Source organism: Aedes albopictus, chromosome 2, assembly GCF_035046485.1.
Source record: "Aedes albopictus strain Foshan chromosome 2, AalbF5, whole genome shotgun sequence".
NCBI lineage: Eukaryota > Metazoa > Arthropoda > Insecta > Diptera > Culicidae > Aedes > Aedes albopictus.
Genome location: NC_085137.1, coordinates 249,411,216 through 249,437,312, shown reverse-complemented (window position 1 = coordinate 249,437,312; position 26,097 = coordinate 249,411,216). Strand labels below are relative to the sequence as shown.

The following is a 26,097-nucleotide window of genomic DNA, read 5'->3' as shown; positions in this document are numbered from 1 at the left end:
ACTCGTCTTTGGAATATCTTGTGCACCCGAGGTATTTCAAAAGACCATTGAACAAATTCTCTCGGATTGTGACCATACCATCAATTTCATTGATGACATAATCGTAGTAGGCAGAACTGAGCGGGTGCATGATGAGGAACTCCGCAAGGTTTTGGGTAGGCTGCGTGATTATGGAAGTTTGTTGAATCAAGACAAATGTGCATTCGAACTAACTGAAATCGACTTCCTGGGACACAAATTTGATAAAGACGGTATGACTCCTTCTACAAGTAAAATAAAGGCTCTTCAAAACTTTCGTGCACCAGCTACCTGTGAGGAGGTCAGAAGTTTCTTGGGTCTCGTCAACTACGTTGGTGCATTTATCCCAGACCTTGCTACAATATCATTCCCTCTTAGAGAACTTACGAAGAACAAAGCTGTTTTTAAATGGAATCTGGAAGAACAAAAAGCTTTCGATAAACTACTAAAAGCAATAAGTCATATCGATCGATTTTTGCACTTTGATCCTGGCCTCAAAACTAGAGTTGTCGCAGATGCTTCCCCAGTAGGACTGGGTGCAGTGCTTCTGCAATTTTTCGAAGGAATGCCAAGGGTCATATCGTACGCTAGCAAAAGTTTGACCGAAACGGAGCAGCGTTATGCCCAGACGGAGAAAGAGGCTTTAGCTTTAGTTTGGGCGGTTGAGCGGTTTCAAATTTATCTGGTCGGAATTAAGTTTGAATTGGAAACTGATCATAAACCTTTGGCAGCTATCTTTTTACCGGATTCGTCACCCTGTTTAAGGGTACACAGAGAAAAATAATGAGTTTTACACGTCATGTAAACTTCAGTTTAGTCATGTAAACTTAGTGGTATGATGGTTTACATGATATATCATGTAAATTTGTGTTATATGTCATGTAAACACACAGAGTCATGCTGAATTACATGACATATAATGGAAGTTTACATGATATTTTATTACTTTTACATGCTATGTCATGTAAACTTCTGTGATATCCCACGCTCCAAACATGTGCATCATATGTCACAGAATTTTACACTCTTTTTTCGATCTGTGTAGAACGGTGGGTTCTGCGCTTACAAGCGTTCAGCTACGAGGTGGTTTACCGTAAAGGGAAAGCAAATATACACAGATCGAAAAAAGAGTGTAAAATTCTGTGACATATGATGCACATAATTGGAGCGTGGGATATCGCAGAAGTTTACATGACATATCGTGTAAAGTTCATGAAATATCATGTAAACTTCCATTATATGTCATGTAATTCAGCATGACTCTGAGAGTTTACATGACATATAACACAAATTTACATGATATATCATGTAAACCATCATAACACTAAGTTTACATGACTAAAATGAAGTTTACATGACGTGTAAACCTCATTATTTTTATCTGTGTACCGTCAAGGCACCATTCACCGTGGATCTAAGAGGATTCGGGACAAATAAGGGCTGTCATTTGACACCAGTCTCATAAACATTGTTGGTGCCGCTTTTAATTGCTTTCATTATAGGTTAAAATTAAAGCAATATCCACAGAAGTAGACAAATTTTCACAAAATTTGGTGATATAGTACAATTAGTAAAGGGTAGTAGGGTCGCCTAATTCCGTGGTAGGTCACCATTCACCGTGGTAGTAGGGACCCATTCACCGTGTATGATAAATTTTATTCTACTTTGTTTAAAAATGATCAAAACAACCCAGCCAAGGGAATTTTCTTCGTTTAAATTCATTTCAAGTAATAACTTGCAAGATTTTATTAGAAAAACGAATGTTTAAATTTTCGATTTTTTCTAGATATATGGGACAATATGGGGCACGGTGAATGGAGACCATTGATTTTTAGGGTACCCATTTACCGTGACTTTTTGTTTCAATTAAAAAGTACGAGTAATCGTACTTTCTTGTTAAACTTACTTCGGTAATGCAAAATACATACCTGATATGTGAATTTAATTGCTTCTTGGTGGAATAAAAACGTTACTACATTTAGTTTATCGCTTAAATCACCTTAGCGCAGTTTTCGTTTTTTTACTATGAATGCAGTGAACGAGCAGAAAGCCGCTTCATGTAAACACACTTTAGTGTCAAAATGATACTTTTAAATGTTTCTAATGAGCGTTTTGACATTGTTACAATACATTAGTGTTGTATTGATGAAATTGAAGGGAAATTGTCATATCATTCAATCATAATATGGAAATAATGAAAAAACATTCGAAGGCACACGGTGAATGGAGCCCCCACGGTGAATGGCGCCTTGACGGTAGCTGATTCTCTATCAAGACTTGCTCAACCATAAGTGCTGGCTGGAACCGTTTGATCCACATTGTGATGTTTATGTACGTAATGTTCTTGAGTTGGAAGCAGTGCATATCGGTGAGCTGGAAAAAAGCTTCTAGAGAGGATCCTGAACTTCGGGAATTGCGAGAATATCTTGATCGAGGAGTATGGAACTATACCTCAGGCACTGTCAAAGCTTACCACCCGTTTCGGAACGAGCTCGGCGAAGTAGGAGAATTGGTAGTAAGAGGTTCCAGATTGATTGTACCTGCAAGCATGAGACAGAGGATGCTACAACTGGCTCATGAAAGACACCCAGGTCGAACCAAAATTCAACAACGATTGCGTATATCTTATTGGTGGCCTGGAAAGGATGAGTCTATTGCCCGCATAGTAGATAGTTGTGAAGGTTGCCGTCTAGTCGTTCAACCCGATAGACCAGAACCCATTGTAATATAATATCTCTTGACCTTTTTCCCATTAACAAAAAAGTCGAACATGCAATCATCTCAAATTCCATGGAGATCTGTTTTGTGCAGACCCTCCGAGTTGACATTGAATGAAAGCATTGTTTCACTTGCCATAAACAACAAGTGCCTTCCGCACTTGGTGTCTCAAAAATGCCACACTCAAATAATTGTTACCACATGTTTCTTTTCCGGGTGGTCTAGAATGCGAGACACAAATGCGCGCAACGATTGTTGCAATAACATTTCTTGTTTACTTCTTTTGGAACCTTCGTCACCAACACCAACTGCAGACATGTGTGATTGGTTGACTATCTCTTTACACAATCGGTTAAGCACCGCCCCTTAGAATAAGTTGTGTAGAGTTAAGCTTCCTAGACTAAGTTTGGTTTGAATAAAGCCAGTTCGGATTCATCACTCGAATCTACACGCGTTCTCCATGATATCACGTCCATGATACGTTACACCATGAAAAGGCGCAAACTTCCAGAGGCTCCGTGGATCGACATTGCTATAGACTTCCTTGGTCCATTGCCCTCAGAAGATTATCTTCTTGTAATTATTGACTACTACAGTCGATATAAAGAAGTAAAGATACTGCAGAAATTTACAGCCAAAGAGACTTCTGAACGGCTTGAGAAGATTTTTGTAAGGCTAGGTTTTCCTCTAACAATAACCATGGATAACGGACGACAGTTTGTAAGTGTGGAGTTAGAACGATACTGCCGCAATAGAGGAATTATTCTGAACAAAACCACGCCGTACTGACCCCTTGTGGAACGCCAAAACCGCTCTTTGATGAAACGACTAAAATTAGTCAAATTATGAATCGTGATTGGAAGCGAGAGCTTCTTACTTACTTGTTCGACTCCACATAGCACAACTGGAAAAAAAAACAGCAGAATTGATGTTCGGAAGAAACATCCGCAGAAACTGGCAGCACTGGTTTAACAGTTGATAGTGGTCTTTTATCTTTGGCATATTTTCTTAATATTTGCCTTCAAATACTTGCTGTTTGTGAATTTGTTGTAGTGCCGTCTTATTATTAGTTTGTCAGTGATCAAGTTCCGTTGAAGTGCAGTGATTTTTAAGAGTAAAAGCATCTGAAAACCAACAAATTGGTTTGACCCATTTATATCGTTAGATTCCATTGGATAGGTCCTTGCTTGTGCAGTGGCTTTCTGCTTTACCCGGTGAGCTGTGAACGTGGTCTGCTGTTGTTGTTGCTGCTCTGGTGCGAACGCTACCGTGCGTCATGGTGTGAAGTTTTTAGTACATCTTAGAGTACACACACTGGTGTCTAACATATTGTGGTTCTGTCAATCCCCAGTAGCTCTTTCTGCTGTATACGGCTGCCACCAAGTAGGGGCTTGTTCACAAATGTCATAACGCAGGAGGGGGTGGGTGGGTGTCCTTCATGGTGTTACAGCCCGAACAAATAAAATTTTCCCCCATATAAATAGTGTAACGAAGGGGTGGGTGGGTGTCTGGAACGGCCAATTTTGGCGTTATGATATTTGTGAATGAACCCTAGTTCGTAGGCATGCGTTAGAAGTTTTGGTGTACCTTTTTTTTCGATAGATTCAATTGAACACATTCGTATCACACCTCATAGTGTGGTTTCCGACAGTTGCGGATTTGGTCGCTTAAAGATAGAAAGGAGCTCTCGCCGTAGTTACACAGTGTGGCTAGTAGCACTATCAGAAGCTCCAATGTGTGAATGATTGGTACACCACAGTTTCGTAGAAGCGAACCCAACCGAGCAATGACGTGTTCCATGTAACTTGTTTAACTTGTTTACTCTATCACTTTAATACCAAACATTCAGTTTGTTTTATTTTGTTTTATCTGTGTATCTGTTTATCTGTATCTTGTGTTGTATAATTTTTTTGCATTATTTTCGTTGGAAAGTTCTTTCATAGGTGTTTCAGTTTTTGCCTGCAATGGATAGCAGTATGATTTGCACTGTTTGTAAGAAACAGGAATCTGATTACTCCAAAATCATTTCTTGCAAATATTGTTGTGTATCTGCCCACTTCACTTGTCGAAATATATCAAGAAAAGCAGCTGGCCGCTTAAAAACTAATTCCTATTTTTGCTCTGATAGTTGCTCTAGTCATTTCAAACAAATTGCATCTAAGAATAGTATTGATTTATCGATAGTATCATCTGTTACGTCAGAATTGAAATCCGTGGTGTCTGTTGAAATGCTCAGCATGAGAGAAGAGATGCAGTCTTTAACTACAGCTATTGAAATGTCTCAAGAATTTTTGTCTTCAAAATTTGAGGAAATTCTTCGTGATTTTAGTTTACTCAAAAAGGAAAATATAATTCTGAAACAGGAGTTGGAAATGCTAAAACAGTCCCAAGTATCTCTCAAAACTACTTTGAGTAAGCTGGAAATGCAAGTCGATAATGCCCACAAAGAAAAAAGCCTTAACAATTTAGTATTTTTGGGTGTGCCACCCTTGCCCAATGAAAATGTCCACGATCTCGCAGTAAAAATTAGTTCAACGATAGGAGTTGAACTGAGTTCGGATGATTTGGTGTCAGCTACTAGAATAGGGTCAATTAAATCTGCCAATTCACTTCCACCAGTCAGAGTTGAATTTAAACGAAACTCAGTGAAAAAAGCATTGCTTGAGAAGAAAAAACAGTTTGGTGTTTTGTTATCAACTCAAGTCAATGAAAACTTAACAGTAAACCGACAGCCAACCAGAATAACTGTTAGGAATGAACTGACGCCGTATTCATTACAACTTTTGCGCGATGTGCGAGCCCTGCAAAAAGATCTAGGATGGATGTACGTTTGGGTAGGACGAGATGGATCTATATTGGTAAAGCATGAGGAGAGTTCTAAGACTGAGACAATCAGATGTCATGACGACTTGAATAACTTTATCCGTCACTGCAGGGAAAAATCTTCAAATGCGAATAATATGCACCAATGATTTTATTCATGTATTAGATTTCTGTAATTGGAGTTCTATTTTTAGTATTGTTATTTTTCAATGGCTAATTCACTGAATTACTTTCATCACAATATCGATGATTTCAATGACTGTTATACTGAAATTGAGGTTAACATGTTTCGTATTTTACAGTGGAATGTTAGGGGTATCAACGATATGGATAAATTTGATAATGTCTTACAAACTTTGGAAATGTGTAAATGTTCTATTGATGGGATTGGTGAAACGTGAATAAATAATAGTAATTGTTCGTTATATAAAATTCCCGGATATGTTAGTTATTTTTCTTGTAGAAATCAGTCAAATGGTGGCCTTGCCATGTTAGTCAAGAATAGTTTGTCTCAAAGGGTAATTAAAAATGTTTATCAGGAAGGGTTCCATCACATACACGTTGAGTTAGAGATAAGTGGTATGTATTATGATATTCATGGGTTGTACCGCCCGCCATCATATGACTTTGTCGATTTCAATGTTAAACTGGAAAATATAATTGAATCCTCCAATCGTAATCGGTGTTGTTTAATTGTTGGCGATGTTAATGTGCCTGTAAATAATGCTAGCAACAATGTTGTAGTTAGATATAAAACACTCCTAGAATCTTATGGTTTTGTATGTTCGAATACCTTCGTCACAAGACCGGTCAGCAACAATGTACTAGATCACGTGATTTCCAAATTAGACGACATTGGTAGGATAAGAAACGATACAATTGAAAATGACATTAGTGACCACTCAATAGTCATTACCTCTTTGAATTTATCGTCAAAAAAACTAAATGTTCTACTAAAAAAAAGTATAATTAACCGTCGTCTTCTTGAATCCGAATTTCAAAATTTCTTGAACAACATTGGTGATTTTGATGATGTAAACAACTGTTTAGAAGAAATTATCGAGAAATACAACACATTGCTTAATAGTTGCACCAGAACGGTTACCAAACACGCAAATGTTAAGAGTTCTTTCTGTCCCTGGATGTCATTTGATTTGTGGACTCTGATCAAATTGAAGAATAATTACCTCAAACGTGTGAAAAGGAACCCATCCGACAATCATCTGAAGGAAATGTTACAACACGTCTCAAGGAAAGTAGAAACAACAAAAAAGCGTTGTAAACAGCAGTATTACGAGTCACTTCTGAATAATACACCCCACAGCAAGTTTTGGAAAAACTTTAAAACAATTTTAGGAAACGTATCAAACCAAAGCCAAATAGAACTTTCTTTTCAAGGTAGAATCATTTCTGATAATAGCGATATTTCAAACATTTTTAATAATTATTTCTCATCCGTTGGTCACGACTTGGCATCTAACATTTCTCGTAGCTCTAGCTTTCCTTCTTCGATTAGTCGTCGAGTTTCAGATTCAATATACTTGCGTCCTGCAACAACAAATGAAATTCTTTTGATTATAAGTGATCTAGAGAACAACAAAGCTTGTGGTCCCGATAACATACCAGCTAAAATAATAAAAAACAATGCAGTTACGATTGCTCAACTTCTACAGAACATGTTCAACAGAATCATTGAAACCGGCATCTACCCCAATTGTCTAAAAGTTGCCAAGGTTATCCCTATATTTAAATCAGGCGACTCCAATGATGTCGGAAACTATCGTCCAATATCAACATTATCAGTGTTCAATAAAATTTTTGAGAAACTATTAGTTACAAGAATTTTGGATTTCTTACATAAGCATAATGTCTTCTACAAGTTCCAATATGGATTTAGGCAGGGTTGCAGTACATTGATTGCTATTACTGAACTAGTCGATAGTATTCTAAGTGAGCTTGATAGCAAAAAGATAGTTGGTGCCCTGTTCTTAGACCTGAAAAAAGCATTTGATACGCTTAACCATCAAATTCTTTTAGATAAGCTTGAAATGTATGGTATTCGTGGGGTTGCAAACAGTATCGTTCGAAGTTATTTGGAGAACCGCAAACAATTTGTTTTTGTTAATGGCGTGCAAAGCTCTCAAAAACCCATTAACATAGGCGTCCCACAGGGTAGTAATATTGGTCCGATTTTGTTTCTAGCTTATATAAACGACCTAGAAAATTTGCCGCTTCACGGAGTCCCCAGATTGTTTGCAGACGATTCGGCACTATTTTACCCGGGCAGTAGTAGTGAAACAATCATGCGTCAGATGGAAGAAGATTGGCAAACTTTGTTAGCTTAAGGTACCCCGGGGCAAGTGAGAATCGGGGGCAAGTGAGACTTATAGCTGGTATTTTTTTATTATTTATTTTTAAGACTAACATTCTTCATGGAAAACATAGGTATCACACCTACGGATACTTGAAATACGAAAAATGTTATTGTTTCAACCATAAAGAGACCATATACGTTATTGTTCTTTATATGTAATTTTCAATTCACTAGGTGAGATTGACGTGCTCTACTACATTCGTCGTTTAAAAATAGATTTGTCATTCTACAAATACTTTTTCAGTTTCAGGATAGTATTTGGAGTTCTTGCAAATGATTTCAAGCGAAAAAGCTGTAATTTATTTTTATTTAATACCTTTAGTTTACTGCTCTCACTTGCCCCAGTGCATTTCGCTATCTGGGGTAAGTGGGACCTATGAGAATAAACAAACACAATTTTATGGGTTCATCTCGCCTTGTCCAGCCTAAGATGAAATTAGCACGAAAGTCAATAAAAATTGACGTGTTAAGTAATCTACTGTTGAATTATACTTTATTCCCTTTGTTTAGATGATAACATTCATGTTAAAAATGGTTAACTCTTGGGTAAAACGAAAAAAAAACCAAAAGCATGTATTTTTTAATGTTTTCTCTAAATATCTTCCATTATTTTTTCACTTTACTCTGCATGATGAATTCTTTTGAGCATTCAGGAACTGTTCATAAAAAATTAAAATAGGGAAATGACCTTTTCAAAATTCATGATTGATTAAAACATTATTTATCGTAAGATTATAAAAGGAAAAAGATATTACTGAAAATCTCGAAACCCCAGATTTACTTTTGGCGAGATTCATTAACTGTATAATATAGAGACCAAGTTTTGAAATCTTTTATCTCTTCACTTTACGGCGATTTTTGTATAGAAAAAAACAATTTATTTTGCATGAGCTGCTTGAGTTGATTCAAGTTTTTTTCCCCAGCGACTTTTTATGTGTTACATAATTTATGCACGATACCTTAAACCTCTTCTTATTTTAATCTCTAAACATAGTCATTCATATAAGGGATTTATGATTTATGTTACCTTATTTGTTGCAACTTATATTAAGCCCTTTGAACAAAAACTCTGAATGGGTCCCACTTGCCCCGTGAAACGCAGTAAATGAAGATCTGCTACACTTTTCATTATATGCATAATATATGGAATATAAAAATTTTGAAAAAGTTTTAATGCACGTTAATCAGTACAAATATACCAACAACGTCTTTTGGGTTCATTTGAATTATTAAAAAAAATGTGTTCTGAAATTGTTGGCACTGCAAAACCAAATTAGCATTTTTTTAGGTCCCACTTGCCCCAGGGTACCTTACTTTAATACTAATCTTCTTTCGCTTAATCTATCTAAAACCAAACTTATGTTTTTTTCATTCTCCTAGAAAGAAAATAGTTTACAGTAGCAATGTGAGAATAGGAACACATATTATCGAACGAGTGGATTACTTCAAATATTTAGGAATTTTATTAGATACTACGTTATCCTGGAAGAACCACATCAATCATGTGGAAAAGAAGGTAGCATCTTTGTGTGGCATTATGCGTCGTATTTCTACTTTTGTAACTAGAAAAGCCCTTTTGTCATTCTATTACGCCTATATTCATTCACAGTTCAACTATTTGGTTTCCGTTTGGGGAAGAGCATGCATTTCAAACTTAAAAAAACTACAGGTTCTGCAAAACAGATGTCTGAAAATAATGTTTAAACGTCCTTTGCTTTATCCTACTCTCATGCTGTATTCAGATCGTTCACACACTATTTTGCATTTGGCAGCTTTATGTGATTTACAAACTCATCAACTAGTTTTCGACGTTCTGCACAGTACTGTAATGCACCACAACATACAATTTCCTCTAGTAGCAAATGTTTATGGAACTAGGCAAGCAAACAACTTACAAAGAGTGAGAGCAAATACTAGTTTTGCTCAAAAACGTATAAGATTTAGGGTAAGTGTACCAATTATGGCTATAGTACCAATTATACGCCATAGTTGATTTTCACCCTTTAACGATGTAAATCAATAAGAAAAAAAATTGTGAACAACAGATGACGTTCAAAAAAGATGGTTCCACTCATTTAAACTCCACATTTTGCTCAAATTATGGTAGAAATAAATCATTTTCCTTAAAATTTCGGCTTCCTTGCACCTAATATCGCCATAGTGAACCAGTTATGGCTAATCCCATAAGGAATGCATGCAAATAGTGCGAAAAGGAACCAAAGTTAAAAAATGTAGCCATAACTGGTACAGGGTTCCTATCATTGGCACACGCTGTAATAAGTACTTAAAGAAGTTTTGGCACCGTTTCTATATTTTTCCTGTAAAGTATGGAAACTAAGCTATCTTTTAACATATTGTTGACATTCGTTGGTCTTCTCGTTATTTTTGTACAAATAGTTTTCCTTATGTAGTGCCATAATTGGTACAGGCACCCTATAGGCCCGTTGAACTTTAATCAGCTTCCTGTTGACCTGAAACAGTTAAAAAATCGCAACACATTTAGGCTAAAATTGAAAATATATATGAAATGTCAACTTAGCGAAAACCAACTATGATCATGATATCATTTGTTAAACCAGCTTAAGTTAATTTACTAATAATATTATTGTTTGTAAATCCCTTAAAAGGAATATATATTCCACTGGGATATTACATTAGTTAATTCTTACTATCCTATTCATTCGTTGTTTAAAATTATTCCAAGCATACAATTTATTGTTCTACTTTCAATTGTGCTGTCCAGAGAGTATGCTTGGTAGTTGCGTCCACTACCAGGAAGCTCTATAGAGCTTTTTGGTGTGGGGGATAGTGGCGGGTACAAAAAAAAAAAAAAAAAAAAAATTACCGACATTGAGAGATTTAAGTACTGAAGCGCCACCAACAGAGCATAGAGACCGTGATTTGCAGCAGAAGGAAAAGTGTAAAGTTACCGAAGATCTACGGCGCAGAGCCAAACCATCTGAACTGAATGTTGGGGATGAAGTATACATGAAGAACGTCCTTCCAGGGAACAAGCTAACGCCTACGTTCAACCCAAACGTGATGACAGTGGCCGCAAAGCAGGGTTCTCGTGTTACAGTGCAGAATAACGAAACTGGAAAGTCTTACGACAGGAACTCCTGTCATCTAAAAAAAGTAGTGTCTGGGAACAGTCAGTGGTATAATGACTTGCGGTATTATTACCTTTTATTCTTTTTATAATATGTTCTATTCACAGGTCAAAACGACGATGAAGAAACAAATGCAGAACCGCTTAATGAGGCAAATCCAGCGAGTTCTGGGAATATGCATGTGACGATTCCAGAAGTTGAGGATCTACATCCGGAGAGGTCCCCATAGATCAGGAGATGCCCGATCATCGGAATAGGTCACAGCGTGAAATCAGTAAACCCAAACTTTTTGATGATTGCATTTTTGATTAATAATTACGTGGAATATCTCTGTTTAAAGAAGGGGAAATGTGGTGATATTATCTGGGATTGCTTCGTCTATATTGTATCTGTGGTAAATCGAGTAAACAGAATATATACGATTGGAGAAAAACTAGAACTTGTTTGCTAATTCGGAATCTGAAATACCACAGTGGGCATATGCAATAAATCAAATGTGTGCCAAAATTCAAAGGTACAACTGCTATTTTAATACAGCTCATTTTGGAACGTTTTGGTTAGTTTATTTGACCAAGTCACACTACACTGTGCACCGTATGATTTGTTTGTTTTAGGTGGGTGGTTGAGAGGGTTATTAGAGCGGCAGCCAAGCTTATTATTATGATCTTGTGCAACCTTCACCTTAAGGGAATTATAACTTTTCAACTAACTGACCAATTGTTATTTTCTTCCACTCGGGACAGAAGACAAGCTTGGTAGGGATCAACAAAACCACAACCCAAGCTATTACTGTAACAACTTGAGATAGGATTTCCCAAACGCGTAGGCCGCAATCCAAAATCCAGTTACCGGAGTTGCCGTTAGTGGTACCCTTTGGAAAACCATCGAGAACCACGGCCCGCACAATTCGATTTAATTTCGCCTGCAGCTGCTAGCAGGCGTTCGTTGGCAGTTTGTTGGGCTACATTTCCCGTCCAGTTAGTTCATGTTGTACAATGATGACGATAAATGCAAGCAATTACGTGTAGCAATGTAATCGATTATCAGGTCCAGGCTGTGTTATCGAATCTGTTTGAAGTCCCGATGGTCCTAATTGTTACCAATTGCATTAATATTTCGGGTGAATTTTCACATTGCCACCCAACAAAGACTCAGCAATATCTGGTCTGACAATCGAGTATGTGGAACGATTTGAAAATCCAGTCACGGCAACGTGATGCAGCTGTCGATTAGCATTCCATTCTCGCATCGTTCATCGAAGATGCAAGGAAAATCCCTCTGCCAAATCCACAGGACTATCACCAGCCAGTAGTGGGGTGATGATGCCACTATGCTACGCTGCTGTTGCGGTTTGGAGTTTTATGGATCTACGGTGAATGTGTTTTTATCCATCCATGGGTTGTGTGATGTATCGCTACAGAGCGGGTGCTTTCATCCATTTCGATGGGACGAATAAACGGACTAACGGAGATAGTGGCACTTTCAAGGGTTAGGTCGTGTGGGGGCAATTGTTCCCTTATCTGCTAATTTTGTGATATGTATATCCGCCTCATGTCAAATTTCAAGGTACTCGTTAAGTGTACTACTAAATACTGAGGTATTTTCCTAGAAATCGCGTTCTTTGACTAGAAACGGGATTTACTGAAAAGTTACGTGCAACTTTGCATCAGTTTCTCAAATTGATTCCCGGAGACGCCCATGTTACCATACGCTTGCAGTACAAGCGGTGCACAAAACCCATGAGTGTGGAGAATATTCGATTAAACCTAACCCAGGGCGACGAAGAACTGCTACTAGCATAGCACGGATTGGGTATGGATGCAACTGATGCATGAGTACCATGCTAGTAGTGCCAGTAGATGCTACAGCACAAAACAACTCTCGGTGCAAACGAGTGCATGCACTTGACGTGTTTCCATGGGTACACAACACACTCTACACACTGCTCTAGCCATCATTGTTGCAATTTGCAATTACCAGTTGTGGTGATGCATCAGTAAGCCTTTACACACACCGGAAGAATCCCTGCAGAAAGGAGCTTTTTCCAGCTTACATGCGGAAGAATGTGTGCGCTCGAGAAAATTCTTGCATTGAATAGTGATCCCTATGTCATTATCTTTACATACAGGAAATTCCGTTGCAGTTTTCTTTCGGAAATGAGGGTTTTCCAAGAGCAATCATGTGAATAAGAATATAAATGACATTAAGTTTTTAAGGATCGATTTGAATTAGTTTTAATCACTCCGCCCAGCGCCGTATTTATAGGACAATACTTTTGTCCTTAAGAATCTCAAGAATTGCACAATGTTTCGGCATAATGTATTCGGAAAAGTTGATCAGTAGATTCATGTACATCGTGAACACTTAACTTTAGAGTTGGCCCACTAAGTAACGTATATGTTGCAGCAAAGATTACATATGGCAGCGGTGTATGAGTAAATGTTTACTTGGTTTATGAACAGTCCTTCATGGATATCTTGGTATACCTATATACAAGGCCTCTCACAGTGATTCAGCTAAAAGAATATTCAACTCTTCCTAATAATCCCCTAGTGATTCTACCAGAGCGCATCTTGTAATTTATCCTTGGAATTCTGTAGGGATTCGTTCCAGGGTTTCTCCTGGAATTCATCCCAGAATTCTTCCTGTATCCTGTATAATGCCGTTAATTGCTTCTAGATGTCGATTTCTCGATTTTTATCTAGACGAACCAAGCCAAGTGGACATTCATGATCACAACAGAAAAACGTGTTTGATGAACAATTTGAGATTTAAATCGATCTCTGAAACTACCTTAAAAAAAACAGTCTCTGCATCAAAGCATAGGCGCCACCGTACATGTACTTTTATATTATGGCAACAGAAGAGTTACGTCAACACACACAGTTATTGCGAAGGATCATTAACATTGCGAAAGAAGATCCATGTACTCCGGGAATTCCTCCTAAGACTGTTTTGCCAATTTCTTCATTTTTCAAGAATACCTAGAAGCATCCTTTATGGGATTATTGCAAGGTCAAAATTTCATAGAGAATATCCATCGGAAATTTGTCAGGATTCGCCTCAAGAATTCCTACGAGATTTTTTCCATGGGTTTCTTAAATATTTCCAAAAAGGAAATTATCCAACATTTTTTCAGATTTTTTCAAGAATCTCTTTACAAAACAACGACAAGGATCAGGCATTCCTTGTTCAATTTATTTAATAAAATCTCCAAGAATTCCAATAATTACTTTTGGGATTTTTCTAAGGATCACTTCTGGAACTCTACCAAGATTTTCTTCAAAATTTTAAAGGATTTTCTTTTAAGATGCCATTAGAAATTCCTCTCGAACTTCCTTCAGGAATTTTTCCAACGATTTTGTCACAAGTTTATCCAATACATCCTCTTGCAATTTCTTCAAAGATTCGTTCAGAATTTATTCAAGTATTCTCTTAGAATTTCTTGAAATGATTTCATTAAGCAACCCTCCAAGTATTCCATTAGAAATTTCATTCATGATTGCCCCAGGTATTTTACAAATAATTTTGTGCAAGAAATCCCTCGGGAATTCTTTCATGCAAGGATTTCTGAATTTCTTTGATTACTCCTGTATTTTTTTACGAAGATTCTTTCACAAATTCCTTCAAAAATTCTCAAGGAATTCCTTTACATGACCCTTTGAGTTGCTAGAAATGCTTCAGAAATTCCTCCAATAAGCCATACAAGGATTCAGGAATTCCTCCAACGAATACTTCAGTAATTAAAATTATAAAATGTAAGTATTCTCACAGAAATTCTAATAAAAATTCCTTCATACTTACGTTACCGGTCAGGCTAAGGCCGGGGTGGCCTCTGCTGTACATAGTAGCCGCCTCTTTTCCACTCGGTCCATGGCTGTTTGTCTCCAGTTCCGCACTCTGCGTAGGGTCCGCAGATCGTCCTCCACTTGGTCGACCCACCTAGCTCGCTGCGCTCCACGTCTTCTTGTACCGGTCGGATGACTCTCGAGAACCATTTTAGTCGGGTTGCTATCCGGCATCCTGATGACGTCTCTCGATTTTCGCTGGTGTGGACGATGGTTGGTTCTCTCAGCAGCTCGTGATTCATTCGCCTTCTCCAAGTCCCGTCTTCCATCTGCACTCCGCCGTAGATGGTATATAACACCTTCCGTTCGAAAACTCCAAAGGCGCGTTGGTCCTCTGCAGGTAGGGTCAATGTTTCGTGCCCATAGAGAACTACCGGTCTAATCAGCGTTTTGTAGATAGTTAACAAAATTAACTAGTTAGTTCAGCGGAGCCCAAAGTAAGCACGATTTCCTGCCACAATATGCCTCTGAATTTCTCTGCTGGTGTCGTTGTCGGCGGTCACCAGTGAGCCCAAGTACACGAATTCTTCAACCGCCTCGATTTCATCACCGTCGATATGAATTCGGGGTGGCGGGCGCGGTGATTCCTCCCTTGAGCCCTTTGCCATCATGTACTTTGTCTTCGACACTTTAATGACTAATCCGATTCGCCTGGCTTCACTCTTTAATCGGATGTACGTTTCCGCCATCGTCTCAAATTTACGAGCAATAATATCAATATCATCTGCGATACCAAGCAGCTGAACGGATTTCGTGAAAATCGTCCCACTCGTGTTTATCCCCGCTCTTCTTATTACACCCTCCAAAGCAATGTTGAACAGCAAGCACGAAAGACCATCACCTTGCCGTAACCCTCTGCGAGATTCGAAGGGACTCGAGAGTGTCCCTGATACTCGAACTACGCACATCACTCGATCCATAGTCGCCTTGATCAATCGTATCAGTTTATCCGGGGATCCGTATTCGTGCATAATCTGCCATAGCTGTTCTCGATCGATTGTACCATACGCCGATTTGAAATCGATGAACAAGTGATGTGTGGGCACGTTGTATTCGCGGCATTTCTGCAACACCTGGCGGATGGCGAACATCTGGTCCGTTGTAGCGCGTTCACCCATAAATCCAGCCTGATATTGCCCCACGAACTCTCTTGCAATTGGTGATAGACGGCGGCATAAAATTTGAGAGAGTATCTTGTAGGCAGCGCTCAGTAGTGTTATCGCGCGGTAGTTCCCGCAATCCAACTTGTCGCCCTTTTTGTAGATGGGACACACGATACCTTCCATCCACTCCTCCGGTAATACTTCCTGCTCCCAAATCTTGGTAATGACCCAGTGTAGTGCTCTCCACCAGTGCTTCTCCACCGTATTTTAGAAGCTCGCTTGGTAGTTGATCTGCTCCAGCGGCTTTGTTGCTTTTCAACCGGCCAACCTCCTCCTCAATCTCTTGAAGGTCAGGGGCCAGAAGTCTTTCGTCCTGTGCACATACTCCTAGATCTGTTACCACGCCACCTTCGGTACTTGCAACGTCGCCATTGAGGTGCTCATCGTAATGCTGCCGCCGCCTCTCGACCACCTCACGCTCGCTCGTGAGAATATTCCCGTGATTATCTCGGCACATGTCGGCTTGTGGCACAAAGCCTCTGCGCGAGCGGTTCAGCTTCTCGTAGAACTTTCGTGTGTCCTTAGCGCGATGCAGCTCTTCCATCGCTTCGCGATTCCGTTCTTCCTGCTGACGCTTCTTCATCCGGAAGACTGAGTTCTGCCTGTTTCGCGCCTGCTTGTAACGTGCCTCATTCGCTCTCGTACGGTGTTGCAGCCAGAGCTTAAAATTTTCATTTTCAATGAGTGAAATTCAACGTGAATTTTGAAGATTCTCAACTGAGGGATCAAAATAAAATTCATTTTGGTGAATGAATTTTTTCACCTAGTCATTCATTTTTCTGTCACTGACAATTTTCACTGAGAAATAAAACTGGACCGCAACACCCGATTATACTTCCAATTATCTGAAAACATGTGTATAGTAGTTAATTAGAATAATAATTATGTTCTATATTTGTCCATTACGTCGGATTGTGCGTCTGTTAACAGAAATAGGTCATTTTACGACGTGCGAAAAAATATTCGTGACAGAGAATTGAATGAAAAAAGAGAGGCATTCAGCTGACAATGAATGTGGCCAAACACGAATGAAAAAATGAGAATGTCAATTTTCATTTTCAATCTTCGAATTTTTTACTCTCTGGTTGCAGCATTCTTGTCCATGCTGCATTCTTTTCGTTTTTCAACTGCTCACAATCACCGTCGTACCAGTCGTTTCTGTGATTTGGAGTCGCGAAGCCTAGTGCTGTAGCCGAAGTACTAGGGTAAGAAATCAAGCTTTGAACTAGTCAAATTGTAATATTAATTTGAACCATTTTGAAATTCATTAAAATGATACACTTTTTGGGCAAATCTTGTCCTAAAAAGGTTGGTAAATGGATTCTAGTAATATAACCTGGTAGAATTGACTTTAAAAGCATTGAATGAAGCGTTTTTTCATTGAAAATAAGAAATTGAAAAATCACTGCGATTTCACCCATTTCCCCCCAGAGGAAGCACATTTTCGGTGCACTCGTACAGCTCACGCATTGTATCACACGCAATAAGTAAATACGTTAATTGAAAGCAAATTCATCGTAGAATCGACTAACCGAATAATATTCCACATTATTTGTCATAAAATTATCAAATTTAGGGTAGGTAATCATGAATTGAACCAAAATGCGGTTTTCTGAAGCATCGGGAATTTTGACTGATTTTTTCACCCACATGGAAATAATTTACTACGGTGAAGTCTCAGGTATATGAAAGACACAGGTATTAGCTTTTCGTAAAGTGGTAAAAAGTTTACATTTGCACCACATTTCATTGAAAAATTCAATTATTTGTCAATAATGATTTTAATCTTAATTTGAACCATCGTAATCATAATTTGAACCAATTTTAATCTAGATTTGAACTACTGGCGGCAGCAGCTCGAGCAATTCCCACAACAGCCAATTCCATGCTAAACAACCCAAAATCACAAAGATCTGCTAATTCTCATAACTATGTTTCATTAGGCAGTGGAATTTCAACTCAGAAGGTTCGGAATTCTTCAGAAATTTGGAAACAAAATTTGGAATTTTTCATCTTCCAAGAGTAAACAAAGCAGCCACTAGCGCAGTCTGCAGGCCAACACTAGAAGCTCGCCCCCTCTCACTAGTTCAAATCTTGATTACAAATGGTTCAATTCAAGATAAGATTCTCCAAGTAATAATTACGTAAATTTGATAATTTTATGACAAATAATGTGGAATATTATTCGGTTAGTCGATTCTACGATGAATTTGCTTTCAATTAACGTATTTACTTATTGCGTGTGATACAATGCGTGAGCTGTACGAGTGCACCGAAAATGTGCTTCCTCTGGGGGGAAATGGGTGAAATCGCAGTGATTTTTCAATTTCTTATTTTCAATGAAAAAAACGCTTCATTCAATGCTTTTAAAGTCAATTCTACCAGGTTATATTACTAGAATCCATTTACCAACCTTTTTAGGACAAGATTTGCCCAAAAAGTGTATCATTTTAATGAATTTCAAAATGGTTCAAATTAAGATTATAATTTGACTAGTTCAAAGCTTGATTTCTTACCCTACGTAATTATTACTTGGAGAATCTTATCTTGAATTGAACCATTTGTAATCAAGATTTGAACTAGTGAGAGGGGGCGAGCTTCTAGTGATGGCCTGCAGACTGCGCTAGTGGCTGCTTTGTTTACTCTTGGAAGATGAAAAATTCCAAATTTTGTTTCCAAATTTCTGAAGAATTCCGAACCTTCTGAGTTGAAATTCCACTGCCTAATGAAACATAGTTATGAGAATTAGCAGATCCTTGTGATTTTGGGTTGTTTAGCATGGAATTGGCTGTTGTGGGAATTGCTCGAGCTGCTGCCGCCAGTAGTTCAAATCTAGATTAAAATTGGTTCAAATTATGATTACGATGGTTCAAATTAAGATTAAAATCATTATTGACAAATAATTGAATTTTTCAATGAAATGTGGTGCAAATGTAAACTTTTTACCACTTTACGAAAAGCTAATTCCTGTGTCTTTCATATACCTGAGACTTCACCGTAGTAAATTATTTCCATGTGGGTGAAAAAATCAGTCAAAATTCCCGATGCTTCAGAAAACCGCATTTTGGTTCAATTCATGATTACCTACCCTACCTATGGCGGATCGAATGTCGCTCCAGAGCCATCTTCAAGTGTAGCTGCGCCAAGCTGCTCTTCCGTTGGTAGGGCCACTGGTAACTGCTGCGCGTAGTCTTGAGCCACTTCTACGTTACGAAGCTGCTCGATGTTGAGCCGCGGCGTTCGACTTCGACGCGTGGTGATAACTGTCGAATGTTTTGAGCGCATGCATACAGCGACTAAGTAGTGATCCGAATCTATATTCGCACTGCGGTATGTGCGGCCATTGGTTATATCCGAGAAGAATTTACCGTCGATTAGAACGTGGTCGATTTGGTTTCCTGTTTGATGGTCGGGTGATATCCAGGTGGCTTTGTGGATATCTTTGCGGGGGAAGAAGGTGCTTCGGATTACCATAACACGGGAGGCTGCAAAGTTTACGCATCGTTGGCCGTTATCATTCGATACGGCGTGCAGGCTGTTTTGCCCGATTGCCGGTCTGTACATTTCCTCCCTTCCTACCTGCGCGTTCATGTCGCCGACAACGATTTTCACGTCACGCGGCGAGCAACCATCGTATGTTTGCTCTAACTGCGCGTAGAACGCTTCTTTCTCGTCATCAGGTCTCCCTTCGTGTGGGCAGTGAACGTTGAGGATGTCGTGGTTATCGAATTATGTCAAATTCTCCATATACCCAATCTGACACGGCCAGGGCGTTACAACTGAACACCCTAAGTACTCTGAATTAACGTTTTATTTGATTTTGCCTCCCGAGGGAACTAGTTTTGTTATAATTTAATTATTATATCATACTAGCTGTCCCGGCAAACTTTGTCTTGCCATGATGTGGTGGTTTGACAGCTGTTGAGGAAATCGCAGCAACGCACTCTAGATTGATTTCATTTCAATAACGGCAAATTTCTTCCCGGCCCATGACAAATTAGTATTTTTACATTCTTTCTACTTCTTGAATGATTTTCGTAACTTTTTATGTATATAAACACAGCCACCATGAATACGAACCAAACCGTACAAGAGTCATCCCGATCGGTTCAGCCGTTCGTAAGTTTTGTTGCCTCAAAGGGATTTCAAACTCATTTTTATATATATAGATTTTGTTATCAGGTTGTTAGTGAGCATTATTTAATAAATAACTTACGGAGTTATGGATATGCTATCAAAACTTGTTTTGTTATTTGTACAATATTATAACTTATTTTGTTATGATTCAGACATTATAACTCATTTAGTTTTCAGATTGTTATCAATAACCTTTTCAGTTTTAAATTTGTTATTGGATGTTTTATAAATTCGCTATTATTAAGTTGTTATTGAAACTAACAAAACGTGTTATTTACCTGTTCTTCTAGGAACATTTTCTTGATATGATTTTTGCTATTTTGTCGCTTATGATAGACAAGTTTATAACATGATAGGTTATGTCAATAACATGAAAATTACTCTTTCTGTTACTCAATTATTTTGTCAATATAACAGATTTTATTATTCTGTTGCTATTCCCTTCTGCTCGGGAAGAACTTCATTCAAATTTGTGTTAGAAACCTTCCGTGATTGGAAGGTCCCCCAAATTCGGAGACCCGATGCAGACCGCACTCTTCACACCCCCTTGCTACGCCACTGGTTGGCGTATCGGTATGAGTTTTGGTATGTTAAGCTATTAGTACACAGAATCCAATATTTGTCAAAAAAAAAGCAATGCTCAAACATCTTGTTAGACTCCATCGAATTTTCATTTGTGTCAAACTGATGTTGTTTCTTGAGATCTTTCTTACATATTTGACCGTGTTCTTCAGGCCTTAGTGTTAAAGGGCTTCGTAGCTGGGGGAAAGAAGCGCCCATCTAGTGAACTGAAAGTCGAGGGTTCGATTCTTACCAGAGCACTTGGATTTCTTTTCGAAATTTTCATCTGAATTTATTCATGAAACACGTGTTTCTGTCCTGTATATGGCTGTCACAGCCACTGGCTTGTTTAGCCCAATCTTATATACAAAATTTTCGATCATCTTTATTAAGTAGAAATAAACCCAAGTTAACAGAACTAGCTGAATAACAGTTTCTTAAACTGAAGTTGAAAAGACACGGTTTTCTGGATAGTATATTGATAATTCGAAACGTTTCTCTACGCCATTTTACAACGATAGTAGTTAAATGAGTTCCAAGTCACTCTTCAAACAATCATTATAAAAGCTACCGTTTTTGACGTTTAGCAAAAATATGCTCTTTAACAAGCTTGACAACTGTGTGGAAGACACGAAAAATATTGTTCAAATAGTATGATGAAAAATTTGATGTTTTTGGAGTCATGCATAGGCAACGCTGTATTAGAGTGGGCCACCGTTTATATGGAAAAATGAAAAAAATCAATGGTATACCATCAGATCAAAGCTTTTTTGATCCCATTTCAGGACCCAAATAAGTGTGCAAAATTTGGACACGATCGGTTATGTCTACGTTTTGCGCATCGTGTTTGAAGTTTGTGTGGGGTTTTACATGGGAAAACACACTTTTTTGCATTTCTCTTATAACAAGCTCGATTTTTTCTAAAACCGTGTAACCGATAAAATGAAAACATAGCCTAGGGTGCCCTGAAAAACTTTGTCGAAGACCGCAAAGTGATCTGATGCTTATGAAAAAAGTTATTGCGTTGCCATTGCTTGGCGAAACAGCATGATTTTGTTGCTGTTGGTATTCCTTTACATATTAAAACATAAACACATGCATGCGGTTTGTTGGTTATAACTATTTTCACAAGCATCGGATCGCTTTGCGGCCTTCAACAAAGTTTTTAAGAACATCCTAGGCTATCATTTTACAGTATCGCTTAAAAAGTTTCAGACAAACTTTTTTAACTTATGACTGAAATGCAAAAAAGTATGTTTTCCCATACAAAATCCCACACAAAATCCCATACAAATTTCAATTGCAATGCGCAAAGTGTAGACGCAACCAATCGTGATCAAATTTTGCAGATACTCAGGACCCGAAACGGAACCAAACAAGCTTTGATCTGAGAAAACGGTTCCGATGACCCACAATAATGTGTATCTTGTGATAGGACTATCTATGTCTTCTCAATTGCATTTGCCCAATATAAAACTTCCATCTGCGTTTTTTGTTTTCTAAAATATATGTATTTATTATTATCTTACTTCTAGATGAATTGGTTGTTCAACTATGTATGTTAGAAGATGGGTTTTATCTTATTTAGAAACTCGACGAAATAAAATATTATGTAGTGCATTACAACAACGCTTTAAACTGAGCTGAAGTCGACGCAGCATTGTGACTGCCGTCTTACACGATCGTAGGCGTCTAATGATGAGCACGCGTCACTGATCCTTGTAATAGATAGAGATGTAGGTAGATCCAATTTCCATGGAGAAGTGATTCTACTTCGAACGTGCTTGCGCTAGGTAATGAGACATGGAAAAGTACCCTCCCCAGTCGGTGGATAAGTGGAAATGGATGCGCCCGGTGGCCCGTGAAATCCGTCGAACGTGCTCAGAGAAGGTAAATGATACTCGGATAAATCATCGCTACCGAAATCGAAGGTGTTCGAATGAGAAGGTTTAAAATCAATGAAAACAACCAATTTAAGAAAGGAGTAAGAAACAAAACTGCACATAAATAAACACTCGAATGCAACTGAAGTTATCCACTTTAAAAGCTCGCAGGCAGGGGGCACTCATTCGTTAGCGCCCCCTATCTTGTCATCAACAGTTCTCTCACCTGCTGGCAGTCGTTCTTCTCCTTCTTTAGCGGCTGCATGGGAAGATAATTGCAATTTTATTTATGCGCAAAATCGAATACGTTCATTTAAATCGTGAGCAATATGCATGATGCTGTCTTGTCTTTGGTGGGGGGAGTGGTGGATTCGAGGGGATCTAGGAATATCAATGGATGGTGTTGACACTCTTGACTCGTTCTGGAGTAGACCAAGTCTGGGTTGGTTCAGCGTGACGCTTTTCGGTCGCATCGTGTCGAGCATGAGGACGTTGTCGAGTTGATTAAAATTCAAGTGCTGATGTTGTTATAAGTACAAGTAGCTCCAGCAGCATAGATAATGTTATTGTTGTACATACACACTCTTCTAGCTATAGGCATCGACTAATTAATTTGCTTCGTCTCCTTTTTTCGTCGCCTTTTCGTAGTTCCCTCCCAAGCTCGGGTACGGCTCTCAATTTCCCAGTTCTTCAATTGCCGCTGGGCATCGTAAGTTTAAATATGGCCTTCTTCTTTCTCGCGCCGCAGAAGGCTGTATCTCCAAATAGAAAAAGGAAGCTTTCCCTCATGCTTTAGATATGTACATCGCCGGCATACTGAAGTCATTTTCATACAGCTTGAGAAATGGAAAAGTAATTTAAGTAAGATCAGGCCGCCCTTTTTCCCGCTCGAACGAAGTTCAAACAGGCCAATTTCGGGATTGCACCCTGGAGCCAAAATGACAAAATGCGACAGAGCGTGACGTGATTAAACATACCCGAATGGGGATCAACGTTCCGGGGCAATATCTGGGGAGCGTGCTAGAAGCAGAAGCAGAAGCTTCTTGTGGACGTTGCTTTTAGTAGGAAAATCTCAATATTCGATTTTCCTACTAGAAGCTTTCGAACTGATGAAAGGCGTCGGACAGAAATTAATTGGAAAACAACTATACATAATACCAGTATTGGGAACCGTTAATCAAGGCATTATAGTTAAAACTACAGAATCTAACGCGTTAACTTTGGACCGTTGATATATAAAGAAAACTTTCAATGAAATAGTGTAATAACTTGAAAACTAGCAATAGCTTACACCAAACAATCACATCACGCTTTTTTTTTATCTGTATTAACAAGATTTTGAGCCCTAGGCTAGTTCATCTCGGGACCCACGCTTTTCTTCCCTTCACATTTTGCGAGTTTGTCGGGAGTGGGATTCGATCCCAGGTCCTCGGCGTGATAGTGAAGTGTTCTAACCATCACACCAGGTTCGCTCTTCTAAAACACATCACGCTTGTATAAGCAAAGACCCTTTGCTCACCTTTTTGGGTTGCGTTGCGGCGAAAGATCTACCAAACCGAACCCTAGTCCTAACTGTAGCTAACTATGGAACAGCCTATTTTAGCAATTAAAGGAAAAACTTTGGCCCTTATTACATTTCATACCTTGGTAAAAGTGATATGTCTCGGTTTGGTTCTGGCCGAGATGGATCTTGCACCAAGGAAAAAATGGATTAGTAATCCTAATCTTTTATTCGGTATTCATTGGTTTGAGGCAGTAGGAACTAGGGTTCCGATGCAAGGTCAATATCGGTATCATTTCTTGACTTTTTCGTTAAGGGATACGATTTTGACTGAAAAAGGAGCATGTTAAAAGCGGAACCTATCAATGAGAATCCTTCCTTCCGAACTAGTTGAAAATGATTACTGTAACAAAACCGAATACTTTATAACTTCGCAATGGTGATAAAGTAATACGACATGCACTATACAAAGGACACGGGGTATACTACAATAGATCAAGTCTTGGTCGCAGTGGTTATGTCCCGAACAGAGAAAAAAAAGTCCCAAGGGAAAACTACTCTTTTTTACTTTGGCCTAAAAAGGCCTAATGCGCAGTGTGTCTTTTGCTTCTATGTTAAAATTCGTAAAGCCTGAATAGCTACTGACTGAAGACTTGGACACTTTAAGACATGAAAAAAGAATCCTGATTAAAACAATCCTCAACATTTACTGGAAAAATAAAAACTGGAAAGAATACTTTGAAAATGCGTTAAATTGCCGATGGAATTCCTGTAGGAACTTCACCACTTCAAAGGGTATGTTTAGGAATAATGCTGGGAAAATCGTTCCGGAATTATTCGAAGCAATTCTTGGAAAGCTTCAAAGATAATTGGAAAAGGAATTTATTGAAAGCTTCTGATGAATTCTACATTCAAAATGAAAAAAAAAAAAACACACAAACACTACTTTAATTTCCTAAGGAAGTATTGCAATGATTTCATGGAAATTTTTTGAACAATTGTTTGTATTGTTTTTGGAAACTACTCGTGCAGAAATTTCCAGGAATAATGCTAGAGACATTTCTATGGAAATTTCAAAATGATGTCTTGCCTCATGACACTTGAGACGTTTCCTGCTGAAAGTTCTTATGGCTATTAGCCGTCCATATATTTATTAAAGTGGGTCAACATTGTATGGGGAAACTTAAAATTTGATCGCATTAACCCGGAACGAAGTTTTTTCAACCTATATTAGAGTTGCAAAATTTGGGAGCGATTGGTTGCACCTCGTCATTCGCATTGCGATTGAAATTTTTATGGAATTTAGTGTGGGAAAATGTATGTTTTTGCATTTTTCTCATAAGATGATTTTTGTTTTGTCTTAAACCATGTAACTAATGACGTTAACGTTTAGCCAAGGATATGCCGAAAAACTTTGTCGAAGACTGATCTGACGCCTGTGGGAAAAGTTATTCTCTTGTTAATACAGATCGAAAAATTAGATTTTATTACTGCTGCTATTCCTTTATATGTTATCTGAACGTAATAACTTTTGTCACAAGTGTCGAATCGCCTTGCGGTCTTCGGCAAAGTTTTTCGGCATATCCAACGTTTACTTCAACATCATTAGTCAGATCGTTTTAGATAAATGGTACACATTTTAGTAAATGATACAATAACTGATTACACTCATATCAATTTTCCTAGCGCCATTGAAGGTGGTTTATCTTTGCTTGAGTTTGAACTGCTCTAAGACAAGGAAATGTAGATTTATAATTCAAAAACTTTATTACCGTCTTTGGGGGTGAGAATGGGTCAAAGGATTCTCAAAGTTTGTTTGTTAAATAGCAAATACAATTTAAGTCGAAATATATTTTTATTTGGTAGGCATACTCTTCTGTGTTGTAATGCCAGTTTGGCAAAAAAGTACCACATTATATGATTTTATTCACCAAACCAAAAATGATTGAAAATTGACCTAA

At 38.3% G+C, this 26,097-nt stretch overlaps 1 protein-coding gene across 2 annotated transcripts in view; it reads right to left on the bottom strand.

Annotated features, from left to right (window-relative positions):
- The window catches only part of LOC109424163 (E3 ubiquitin-protein ligase TRIM9), a 540,509-nt gene that overhangs the window by 28,291 nt on the left and 486,121 nt on the right, over positions 1 to 26,097 (bottom strand). Inside the window, exon 6 of one of the 2 annotated variants that reach the window (XM_029859592.2) lies at positions 22,862 to 22,894. The exons of the other annotated variant lie outside the window; for it this stretch is intronic. Within the exon in view, the coding sequence (XP_029715452.2) occupies positions 22,862 to 22,894 (33 nt within the window). The remainder of the gene's footprint in view (positions 1 to 22,861; positions 22,895 to 26,097) is intronic. 2 annotated transcript variants of the gene reach the window in all.